The following is a 13147-nucleotide window of genomic DNA, read 5'->3' on the forward strand; positions in this document are numbered from 1 at the left end:
TAGGAAGCTTAGTGCATCAGAGGCTCTACTTGAACTCTCTCTTATCATGTATCTTTGGAAGCATGTACAGTTATGGATTAGAGTATTCATGGACTCAAATCCCTGTCAGTTATAGTTTTTGGAAATAAATGTGTCAAACTAAAGCAATCTAGTACTTGAATTTCCCTATGAGGTTTTGTTTTGTTTTGTTTTGTTTTGCCATTTCCCTGATTTTGGAAATACTACATTCAAAGCTATTTTAAAAATATGTGAAGTCTTGGGGCATCTTGGTGGTTTAGTCAGTTAAGCATCTGCCTTTGTCTCAGGTCATGATCCTGGGGGCCCTGAGATGTAGCCCAGCTCAGCAGGGAGTCTGCATCTCCTTCTCCTTCTCCCCACCCCACCTTCTGCTCATGCTCTTTCTCAAATAAATAAATAAAAATCTTTAAAAAAAGAAAAGAGTAGATCTTTAAAAAATACGTAAAGTCTATCTTTGTAAATGGTTTATTTGTATTTTGGTGACACGGATAACTTTAATAATTGATAATGTTTTATTTTTCGATGCTTTTATAGCAAAGTTTAGTATTTAACTTTAATATGGAATATGGGATCTATCTACATTCATGAATATTTATCAAGTGTAATTTTTATTTTCGATATTTATTATAAAGGAGAATGTTAGTTAAATCCAATCTTGTTTGATTTTAATGCTTTTAGGTATCCCTAAAAGTCAAAATACTTCCCTGTAAAATAGGATCCTCTGGCCTTTTGTATTACATTCAAATATTTACTTTTAAACCTCAACATAGTACTCATTCTACGATTGTTATTCTAACTTGTTTCATAAATTATTCTGGGAGTGAGAAATGCACTATATGTCACCTAAACCTCTGAAGATTTTTAACAACAATGTGGCTTTCCTGTAAGGCAGTTCAACATGGAGGAAAGAATAGGGTTTTCTATTCTTTAAAAATTATTTTAAACAAAACTGATGAACATAGGGGAAGGGAAAGAAAGATAAAATAAGATGAAATCAGAGAGGGAGACAAACCATAAGAGACTCTTAACAGAGGAAAAAAAAATCTCATAGGGAAATTCAAATACTAGATTGCTTTAGTTTGACACATTTATTTCCAATAACAAGGGTGCTGGAGGGAAAGTGGGTGGGGGGATGGGGTAACTGGGTGATGGGCATAAGGAGGGCATGTGATGTAATGAATACTGGGTGTTTTATGCAAGTGATGAATCACTAAATACTATCCCTGAAAATAATAATACACTGTATGTTAACTAACTTGAATTTAAATAAAACCAAAAAAAAAAAAATCCAAGGTAATTCTTCTTAGACATTTTCTTAGTGGCAGCCACCAGTGGAAAGGAGAGGGAAGGAGGGGTTCATCAGTATGGTGTTAGGAGTGACAGTTTTGAACCTGTTTCAATGCTAGTTTCAGGACTCTAGTAGGCAAGTTATACTTACCTTTTCTAGTACCCACCTTCTTCCTTTGGAAAATGATAATGATGGGTACCTATTCCATAAAAATCTAGGATTTTTATAGAAAGAAAGTATATAAAGCACATAGCATAATGTTTGGCACACAAAATGTGCTCAACAGATGTTATCTTCCATTTTCATCTTAATTTTCCTTATTTAATTCTGAAATAATTTGTAAATTAGTTCTAAGTCACTTTAAGGGAAAGTGCTGACCCCTTAAGAAATAGGCTTAAAATAGAAAATGTTTGTCTGTAGTTAAGTCAACATAAATGGAAATGTTTTTAACCTCCATCAGGTAAAAGAGCTTAATTTGCTTTCTTCTAACTTGGGTATGGGTGGCTCAATCACCAAATGACAGAATTCTTAGATTCTGAGTGTTTTTCATATGAGGATAAAAAAAATTGTTAAAATTCATATGGGATAAATGGTCCTTCTACTTATTTCTAAAGCCTACTTTTCAGAGTTCACATTTGACGGTAAATATTTCCCCAAATAGATTTTGGCATAGAGGTGTTAGTTCCAGTGCTTTTTTATACAGTTAAATACATCAAATTCAGCAGTTTGGTGTGGGTGTGGCAGGGATTGGAGAAATTATTAAATGACAACTTCTATTAACCAAAATATAACTATATTTTAGAGAGTAAAAATAGTAGCTATATTACTTAAGTTCATGAAGACTTAGCTGAATTTTTAATAATTAATAAGTTTTTTTCTGCCAGTGAGCATTAGATTTCTGCTGACTTTTTAGTGTCATAGTACCTCATGGTAGTTTCTCTACAGGGTTTAAAGGTATATCCCAGTGCTTTTTTTTTTTTTTTTTTCTGTCCTGTCCATAGGAAATAATCTTTACAAATGCTGTAAGGAGGCTGCCTCTAGAGATTCACACGTACCATTAATATGTTATAAGGATCGGTCAGTTGCATTGTCTTCTCTTGTCAATCTTGATCGGAGCTTGCCGAGTAAGTCTGTAAGCCTGCATGTGCCTGGCAACTGTTACCTAGTGACAGTTTCAGCTGCAGTAGCCATTGGCTGTGCTGTTGATTGGGGCAGGAGGACCGAGTCACCTTTCTGATGGTGAGTTCTTCTGCATCAGCTCAGGATGAGGAGGAGGAGCAGGGCTCCGGCTCAGGTGGAGGCAGTGATACTGAGAGATTGTGAAGAATATACCGACAGCATCCTGGTAACTGCATCACAGTAAATCAGACTTCTGAATCAAGCAGCCCAGCCTAGCAGCTGATAAGAGTGAATGTAGGTGAGAAGATTGCCTTATTCCTGTTAAGAAGAGAACTATTTTGTGATAAGTGAAACTAGGAATGTACAAGGAGGAATATCCTGTGGCTATTATAAAAGAAGAAAGACTTCCCTGAATGACTTGGTGGTGCACGAGAAAATAACTTTCAGAAGAATGCTTTCTGTTAAGCTACTGCTTTTTTCCTGAAGGAAATGTTTTTATTTCTAATGCATGTTATTTTTTCAAGAGGTATGACAACAAAGACAGACAAGAAACTCTGAAATACCTGTACTTTCAAAAAGATTTTTGACAAATGTTAACCTGATACCAGAATGACCTTGGAAGCCTTTTGGATGGATTCTATCCTGCAAGCCTTTCAGTATTTCAAAGTCTAGGATTTAAACTCATCTTGATGCTTTAGAGGTATAAAATAAGACCATCTTAAAACCTACCTAATGGCCCCTGTATTAATTGAGCTCTTGCTCAAAATAGAATACAGAAATACAAGAGGCATTTTCTTAACATATGGCTGCTATGTAACTGCAGATATAACAAACAAGGTAATTTTCCACTTTCAGAAGATTTAGTCAAAGTAATCATCGAATGTGTTAATCCTCTGATGAAAATAGAAGAGATATAGAAACATAGACGAAGCCTAGTGGAAATACCTAAGTAATGAATAATGGCAGTATTTCTAGTCAAAAAGCTCAGAGTTTATAAGAAAGTTTCTGTTGTCTAAATTTCATATTTACGTATATATGTGGGTTATAGATATGGTTGCGAAGGTGAGCAATAACTTTGAGCTATGTATTTTATGATCGTGTTCCATTATAAGGAAGGTGGCATATCAGATAATGGAAGTTATTTTCAGTTTTTGATGTTGAGATTAGTTACTTATTTTCCCTTTGAAAAGGAAAAAGTATAAATTACATTATTGGTGGTAGCACTAGTAATTGTAATGGACTAAAACTGTTTTCATATGAATGCTTAAAAATTGCATGCATAATCAAAACTTTAAAGTTTATCATATTTTGTCAGGTGTTAACCCATTGTATATTACCTTCCCTATTGGAAATACTTTTGTTTCCTCATGAGAGTTATACGGCAATCTGGAGTCTGTTACCTCTGTTCTGCTCCTTTGTGCCCAAGTACAGCTGAGTCTTTTAGAATTAACCTTTGTGTGTATGTGTGTCGGTGGTGGGAAGGAGTTAGCTTTTTTGAGAAATGAGAGAGAATTAGATCATGAAGTTGATCTACCAGCATCAAACCCTGAATGGAGCCCAAAGACACTCTTTGCTGCAATGAACTTTTTCTTAGATTTGCAACTAGATCTTAGATCTTAATTATTTAAATTGTAAAATATGAATCCACTTCTCATGATAGATGAAGCAGGAAACCTGAGACAATTTAAGACTTTTCCTTTTCTCATTCTTTTTAGTTGATCCCTAACAAACAACCTTTCTGAAGAGACCAAACAGCCCACAAAGGGTTTTCTTCCCTTGGCAATTGATTTTCTTTTCTTTTTCCAGATTTAATTTTTTATAGTACAAGGTGATCCATTTTCTCTAGAAGTGCCTGTGTCTTCAGAAAGTTTGAGAGCACTGGAGGAAGCTAATCAGTGACCTTTCTTCACCTCCTTTCTAGCTTACTTCCCTTTCTTCCCCCCTAAAGTTGAGATGTGTCACTGCTGCACTGAGCTGATGAAGAGGCTTGAGTACTCTCTTGGAGGCTTGGCTGTGACAGAAGCACTGCCACTGTCTACTGAAGCTGATCCCAAGACACTCTTGTGCAGAGTTTAACACATGCTGGACAGGGCACCTGCTTGCTGGAGCCAAGGCTACACGTTCCCTTAATTCCAAGCCATGAATGAATCCAGGTGGACTGAATGGAGCATCCTGAACGTGAGCAGCGGCATTGAGAATGTGTCTGAACGTCACTCCTGCCCACTTGGATTTGGCTACTACGGTGCAGTGGATGTGTGCATCTTTGAGACCGTTGTTATTGTCTTGTTGACATTTCTAATCATTGCTGGGAATTTAACAGTCATCTTTGTCTTTCACTGTGCTCCACTCTTGCACCATTATACTACCAGCTATTTTATTCAGACAATGGCATATGCTGATCTTTTCGTTGGAGTTAGCTGCTTGGTTCCTACTCTCTCACTTCTTCACTACTCCACAGGTATCCATGAGTCATTGACTTGCCAGGTTTTTGGATATATCATCTCAGTTCTAAAAAGTGTTTCTATGGCATGTCTTGCTTGTATAAGTGTGGATCGCTATCTTGCAATAACCAAGCCTCTTTCCTACAATCAACTGGTCACCCCTTGTCGCCTGAGAATTTGCATTATTTTAATCTGGATCTACTCTTGCCTCATTTTCTTGCCATCCTTTTTCGGCTGGGGGAAACCAGGGTACCATGGTGACATTTTTGAATGGTGTGCCATGTCTTGGCTCACCAGTGCCTATTTTACTGGTTTTATTGTTTGTTTACTTTATGCTCCTGCTGCCTTTGTTGTCTGCTTCACTTACTTCCACATTTTCAAAATTTGCCGGCAGCACACCAAAGAGATAAATGACCGGAGGGCCCGATTTCCTAGCCACGAGGTGGATGCCTCTGGAGAGACTGGACACAGCCCTGACCGTCGCTACGCCATGGTTTTGTTTCGGATAACCAGTGTGTTTTACATGCTGTGGCTCCCTTATATAATTTACTTTCTTCTAGAAAGCTCCCGGGTCTTGGACAATCCAACACTGTCTTTCTTAACAACCTGGCTTGCTATCAGTAATAGTTTTTGTAACTGTGTAATCTATAGCCTTTCCAACAGCGTTTTTCGGCTAGGCCTCCGAAGACTATCTGAGACAATGTGTACATCTTGTATGTGTGTGAAGGATCAGGAAGCACGAGACCCCAAACCTAGGAAACGGGCTAATTCCTGCTCCATTTGAAGAGAACTGTATAGTAAATGAAATGTAATCTGATAGGGGTTTTGGATTGTATTCTTGATTTATCTGGAGATTTGCCACTAGAGAAATATTTACTTAAATAGTTGACTGTGAGATAAAGGGACTAAAGGTTTCTTTTTTTTTTTTTTTTTCCCCTCTTTTTTCCACAGTGGTGGTGGCGGGGAAACTAGAGAAAAGAATGTGTAGAGGGTGATCTCATGAGATAATTATAGTGTATGAGTATAAATGTACAGTAATAGCAAAGTAAGCACTGAGGATGAAAAAAAGTATTGGAAAAAGTATCTCCGATCTTCCACAGGACATGAGCAAAGCCCCTTGGCATCTCTGTCTTCTTTGGCTGAGCTCTCTCCTCTGTCTTTGCCTCTCATTCTGTCTGTCTCTGTCTCTCTCACTCTTTGTGAAAATTACTTAAATAAATTGCCCTTTATGGGAAAATGCTGCATATTATATATGTGGCAAATACAATTTTTTGCATCAAAGTATACTTTTAGACATAATAATTTGCAATCCATAAGTGGTTTCTCCATGAAGGATGCATAGTAAGCATTGTATTTTATTACCTGCCACATAACCCTTTTGTTTTTATAAAATCCACAGTGCAAAATTTCTGCTATAAACAAAAAGAAATAGTATTTTTTTTCCTTCTGGGTAAAATTGTGCTTAACCTCCTTCCCCCTTTCTGACAGCCTATTTTTTTTTTCTCTCTTTTTTTGGATCTGCATCCAAAAGTACCTTAATCCAAAAGTGTCTTAGCTAATGAAAGAATCTACTATATAAAGCAATCATAATGTTATCTGTTCCTTCCAACAAAGCAATCTATAGCTTGTTTGAGATATTGTGTTAAATATTTTTAATAGCTTTTGTAAACATTTTTATCTGGTTCTTTTTTAATTAGTTATGTGCCCAAAGTCGTATCTTTTTTTTTTTTTCTGTAATAAGGTTTTGTTTTTCTTTAAGAAAACCCACAAATAATTCTAGTGCAGCATAGAATATTCACCCAGAAGTGAGATATTGATTGCTCTTCGGGTCATGCCTTTTTTTCTCCCTTAGGAGTAAATACTAACCTTTTTGTGTTACGTCTGTGAAGCTTAGTGTTGTGTCCACCAATCATTTGTATGATATGCATTTGCATAGACTATATTTTTTACAACAAAGAAAATGTAAATTATATTATGTGATCTGTGCCTAATGTTTTCTTAGCACAATATATAGATCAATGTTGCTTAAGTCATCAACATTGGAAAAAATATACAGGAACTTCTTTGAAGAGAAAAATACTTTTGTGTAGTTGTTATTTAGATATTTATATTAGACCAAGCTGCATTCTTAGTACTGCTGAGAATACAATATACTTAATTATCAAGTACAGGTAAGAGCTGTCAGTATTTTCTTTTGTAATCTGTTTTCATACGCAAAGATTAAATTAACTTATTTTTTAGTGTGCTACTTGGAATTGTATAATAAATTGTCAGGGGTTTAGATATAGCAAAGTGGCATTTGGGGAATTAGTAGTAAAGCAGGTGTGAGTGATAAAACATACAAATCTTACTTTTTTACTATAAGTTTCCTGCCTGACAGATATTTTAAAGTTTATATCGAACTACTGAGTATTTTTCTTCTCAGCATTTTGATTTCTTTGTTTTAAGAAATGCATTTAATGAAATGTGCCTATGACTTCAAATTGGAAGCCAGCTGTGTTTGCACACTAGTAGTTTGACTTCAGAGGTCCTTTAAGAGAAATGTCATCACTTTATTGAGGTTGTTCTGAACCCATGTATATTTTTAAACATGTAAGAAAGGTTTAAAATAAAGAATAAAATAGTATTCTATATATCAAAATCAGACTTTGTTTCAGTTTAATTAAACACTCACTTAGAACAAGAGTTTGCTTGTTTGGAAATAAAAATTTAATTGTTTGACATTCCTGTGGTTTAGGTAATATATATTAATTCTTGCTCTGTGTTTGCCAGTAACATTTGGATAAGTTGAAATGAGCCTTTAAATTTAGACCAGTTCAAGGAAAACAAAATTCAAGAAAGCATAATACTACTAACTTTTCAGCTGTCACAAATAGAATCTTCAACATTGTGTGCATTATTTGGGAATCACATTTTTATTTCTTTAGTTTAATGTGTAAATATAATTAGAAGGGACTCAGTAGATATTCTGTAGAGGAAACCTGATGCTGTGTTTATTGCATTTTTCTCTTCTGGCTTTTCCTCATGATAATTAATAATAATTATGTGTCAAGTTTTAATACTGTGTTGTTTTATATATATTATAACATTTAATCCTCACTACAGCCCTTTCAGATAGGTACTGTTGTTATTCTTGTCCTAAAGATGAGGAAACTAAAGAAGGGTGATTAATGCAAGGTCACTCAGTCAGTAGCAGAGGTTCATTCACACTCAGGTGGGTTGGAGCCACTCTGCTCTACTGCTTTTTTTTTTCCTCAAAAGCTTTCAGATCTTTGTACCTCTGTCTGTACCTTATCCTTACAAAATTTCTCTGAGTTTTTTTTTTTCCTTGCCTAAATCTTTTGCTTTAGTCCTTTCCATATCTTGTGATATCTTTTTCCTTGATCTTACAAATTGCTTTTATTAAAACATCATTCTAGTAAGCCCAAACTTGCCACTTTAGTCTATAATCAAAATGAAACCTTAGGGTATAGCATTTCCTTGACATTGTCTTTATTCACTTTTTAAAAATTTTTGTTGAAGTTTCATCAGATCTCTGTATATTTCCTATTGAAAAACAATTTTTGATGAAGGAGAACAAAGAAGGGAGCCTTAATGTAGCCTACAAGTTTTAGGTTTAGATTTTTCATTTATTATGTTTTACATGCAACTTGAAGGCAAGCCACTTCACTTCCTTTTGACATATTTTGATATATGTTTATGTAGTATGATAATACTTATTTTGAAACTACTCTTCTTTTAGATTAATGTATTTTAAGAATAGAAAGCATAAGCATTATTCTCATCATTATATTGCATTCAATGGTAATTATCCAATTTGATTATAAGTGACAGCCAAACAATAATGCTGTAGTCTATTACTGAAGGTTCTCTTACCTGTGGAGACGTTTCTAAAGTTATGTTGGAAGGAAGTCTTTATTTTTTTTGTTTTTTGTTTTTTGTTTTTTGTTTTTTCTTTTTTTAATTTTTTTTTTATTTTATTTTTTTTAGATTAATTTTTATTGGTGTTCAATTTACCAACATACAGAAAAACACCCAGTGCTCATCCCGTCAAGTGTCCACCTCAGTGCCCGTCACCCATTCCCCTCCAACACCCGCCCTCCTCCCCTTCCACCACCCCTAGTTCATTTCCCCAAGTTAGGAGTCTTTATGTTCTGTCTCCCTTCCTGATATTTCCCAACATTTCTTTTCCCTTCCTTTATATTCCCTTTCACTATTATTCATATTCCCCAAATGAATGAGAACATACACTGTTTTTCCTTCTCCGATTGACTTATTTCACTCAGCATAATACCCTCCAGTTCCATCCACGTTGAAGCAAATGGTGGGTATTTGTCATTTCTAATTGCTGAGTAATATTCCATTGTATACATAAACCACATCTTCTTTATCCATTCATCTTTCGATGGACACCGAGGCGGAAGGAAGTCTTTATAACCCACAAGTGTATGATATCTGGACTGAAATCCTGTCTTCCTGTTTGGCCCTAGTTAATATACCAAGTCCTCAGTTTTCTCATCAAAAAAACCCAGACACTTGTACCTTCCTGTTAGGCTGGATTTGAGGACTAAACAGGATAATGTAGGCTATGTGCTCAGCATGGCTCCTGGCACATGGAAAACATTCAGAATATGGTAGGTCCTGTTTCACTATGGCTGCCATATTTATTGCCATCATAATTTAAAGATCACTAATTCCAATTTAAGAAAATTACATTTTATAATGCGCTTAATCCATGGGGTTTAAGAGTTTCCTAAAATAGCATTTTTTCAGATCTGTTTAAACTCAGATTTGGCTTAAACTCAGATATTTTTAAATATAGAAGACGTCAATAATTTCTGAAAGCACATTTTCCAGGAATAATTATTCATGAAGACATTTGAGATTAAGGATAAACTAGCAAGCAGTTAGGATAATTCTGAGATGAATTTACCTCCTTACCTGATTGTATTAAAATATGCTTAAACATTTTTCTTTTGTCAGGTTGGCAGTAGTAGGAAGGATTGTTGAGGAATGTTTTGCCATTTTTCTTTACATTTTAGTTTTATTCATTTACTGAATGGAATTTAAGGTATTTTGTTATATCCATGTTACCTGGAAGAAACAAATATTTACCAGCAGGTTCATTGTACATATAGCACTGATTTATGAGTTTAGAAATAAATGAAGTTGTTGCCTTAAAGGACTTTCCTCTGTCTTTCTCCCAGGAAGTTAATCATTAGATAGGAAAAAGATATAATTGTGTGATAAAGGAGGTTAAGATGTGGGGAATTTGCTAGTATAATGTGTTCATGTAAGGCATCACAATGCATAGGAGCTTATGTTACTGAGTTGATGTGATATTCTGGTGTGTAGATTCCAACAGTTGCTTTTCTCCATGAACAAAACTTTATTTTTGGATTAAGAAGAATATGTAGAAAGTGGCATACTCTACAACAAAATATATAGACATTGAGGAAAGTGAAATGACTAGAAAAGAAAAAAATGAAACAGATTCTCTTTTCAGTTTTTCTTGTGAGTTTCATTCAGTGCTAGTTTTGGTCTGTAAAATAGTCATAACTTTAATAGTATAAATATTTGTCTTTTAAAATATTAAAAGTGATGTAATCAAGTCTTTTCTAAATATTCTGTTTAATTTTTTTTGGTGAACATTTACTTCTTTTATAATCAGAAAAATAAATTTGGTTTATTAAAAAGAACACTGAAGGTACCTGGGTGGCTTAGTTGGTTAAGCATCTGCCTTGTACCCAGGTCATGACTCCGGGGTCCTGGAATTGAGCCCCAGGTCCGACTCCCTGATCAGTGGGGAGTCTGCTTCTCTCTCTCCATCTGACCCTCCCACTACTCATGCTCTCTTTTTTGCTCTCTCTCAAATAAATAAATAAAAATCTTTAAAAAGACTGCTGGGAAAAAATGCTATTTAAAAAAATATTTTGAGGGGTATCTATGGTTAAGTGTTGGAGTCTTGATACTGGCTCAGGTCTTAAGATTGAGCCCCACATCAAGCTCTGCACTCAGCATGGAGTCTGCTTGAGATTCTTCCTCTCCCTTTCCTTCTGTCCATTCTCCTTCTTGCATGTGTACGCTCTCTCTCTCAAATAAATAAATCTTTAAAAAAATATTTTGACATTTCACAAAACAGTTTTTGTTGATTCTGCAAGTAACATTATCCAGTTAGGTTTCAATACTATTTTTTTTGAAGAGAGTCTATATTGTTTTCTCAACAGTTTCATACATCATCCAGTGCTCACCACAAGTACATTCTTTAATCTCCATTATGTATTTAACCCAGTCCCCTTGCCCTCTTCTCTGTAACCATCAATTCTCTGTAATTAAGAGTCTGTTTCTTTTTTTTTTTTTTTTAAGAGTCTGTTTCTTGATTTGTCTCTCTCATTTTCCCCCTTTGCACATTTGTTTTGTTTCTTAAATTCTACATATGAGTGAGATCATGTGGTATTTGTCTTTCTCTCATTTTGCTTAGCATCATACTCTTTAGCTTCATTCATGTCATTGCAAATGGGAAGATTTCATTCTTTTTATGGCTGTATAATATTCCATTGTTTATGTATATATCACATCTTCTTTATCCATTCATCAGTCAATGGACACTTGGGCTGCTTCTATATCTTAGCTATTGTAAATAATGCTGCTATAAACATAGGAAGTGCATATATCACTTTGAATTCATGTTTTTGCATTCTTTGGGTAAATACTCAGTCATGCTATTGCTGAATCATAAGATAGTTCTATTTTTAACTTTTTGAGGAGCCTTCATATTATTTTCCACAGTGGCTATACCAGTTCTCATTCTCACCAATCGTTCAAGGTTTCTTTTTCTCCACGTCCTTGACAACACCTGTTGTTTCTTGTGTTGTTGATTTTAGCCATTCTGACAGGTGTGAGCTGATATCTCATTGTAGTTTTGATTTGCATTTCCTCAGTGGTAAGTGATGGTGAGCATCTCCTTATGTGTCTGTTGGCCATCTGGATTTCTTCTTTGGAGAATATCTGTTCATGTCATCTGCCCATTTTTATTATTTGTTTTTTGGGTGTTGTATCAGTTCTTTACATATTTTGGATACTAACTCTTTATCATATTATCATTTGCAAATATCTTCTATTCCAGGTTGTCTTTTAGTTTTGTTGATTGTTTTGTTTGCCGTGTAGAAGCTGTGTAGAAGCTTTTTATTTTGATGTAGTTCCAGTTGCTTGTTTTTGCTTTCATTTCCCTTGTCTTGGGGACCCGCCTAGAAAACATTTGCTATGGCCAGTGTCAGAGACTCATTACTGCCTGTGTTCTCTTCTAGGATTTTTATGGTTTCAGGTCTCATGGTTAGGTTTTTAATCCATTTTGAATTTATTTTTGTGTATGGTGTAAGAAAGTGGCCCAGTTTCCTTCTTTTGCATGTTGCTGTCCAGTTTTCCCAGTACCATTTGTTGAAAAGACTTTCCCATTGGTATTTTTTCCTGCTTTGCAAAAGATTAATTGACCATATAATTGTGGGCTCATTTCTGAGTTTTCTTTTTCTGTTCTATTGATTCATGTGTCTGTTTTTGTGCCCATACTGTAATGTTTTGATTACCACAGTTTTGTAATATAACTTAAAGTCTGGAATTGTGATGCCTCCAGCTTTGCTTTTCTTTCTCATGATTGCTTTGGCTATACAGAGTCTTTTGTGTTTCCATAAAGATTTTAGAATTGTTTGTTCTAGTTCTGTGAAAAATGCATTTGGTATTTTGATAGGGATTGAATCTTTGCATTAAATATAAAGATTGCTTTGGCTAGTGTAGACATTTTAACAATATTTATTCTTCCAGTCCATGAGCATGGAATGTCTTTTCCATTTCTTTGTAGCTAGACCATAGAGTTTTCTGATTTCTGTAGTATTTATTTCAAAGAAAATTTGCTGAGACATCTGATACAATATTAGATACTCTTGACTTATTTTCACTTTAACACGTGATTTTGAAGTGGTTTTTTTTTTTTTTCAGAATCTGAAATGAATCTCTGTGGCTGTGGGGTTTTTTAGCCCACCATTGATGACACCTTGTAGCATGTTGCTTATCTTTAAATAACAGAAGATTGACCCTGCATTGCGGAAATAGGATCCAGCTGATGTGTTAACTGCATTTTATAGATAGGCAAAATATTCTGCTTCTTCAGTTCAACATCTTCAAAGACTATATCTATAATTTAAAAAAAATTTAATTCTAGTATATTTAGCATGCAGTGTTGTATTAGTTTTAGGTGTATGATATTGTGATTCAATAATTCTATATC

General features: G+C 34.8%; 2 protein-coding genes across 7 annotated transcripts in view; both read left to right on the plus strand.

Moving 5' to 3' along the window:
- Positions 1-13147, plus strand: part of RABGAP1L (RAB GTPase activating protein 1 like) — a 737000-nt gene that overhangs the window by 259944 nt on the left and 463909 nt on the right. The window lies entirely within an intron of this gene.
- Positions 1110-8870, plus strand: GPR52 (G protein-coupled receptor 52). The gene is made up of 2 exons (XM_041753610.1): positions 1110-3262; positions 4347-8870. Exon 2 carries the CDS (start codon positions 4565-4567, stop codon positions 5648-5650), a length of 1086 nt encoding a protein of 361 aa, XP_041609544.1. The 5' UTR covers positions 1110-3262; positions 4347-4564; the 3' UTR covers positions 5651-8870.

Source organism: Vulpes lagopus, chromosome 1, assembly GCF_018345385.1.
Source record: "Vulpes lagopus strain Blue_001 chromosome 1, ASM1834538v1, whole genome shotgun sequence".
Taxonomy (NCBI): Eukaryota; Metazoa; Chordata; class Mammalia; order Carnivora; family Canidae; genus Vulpes; species Vulpes lagopus.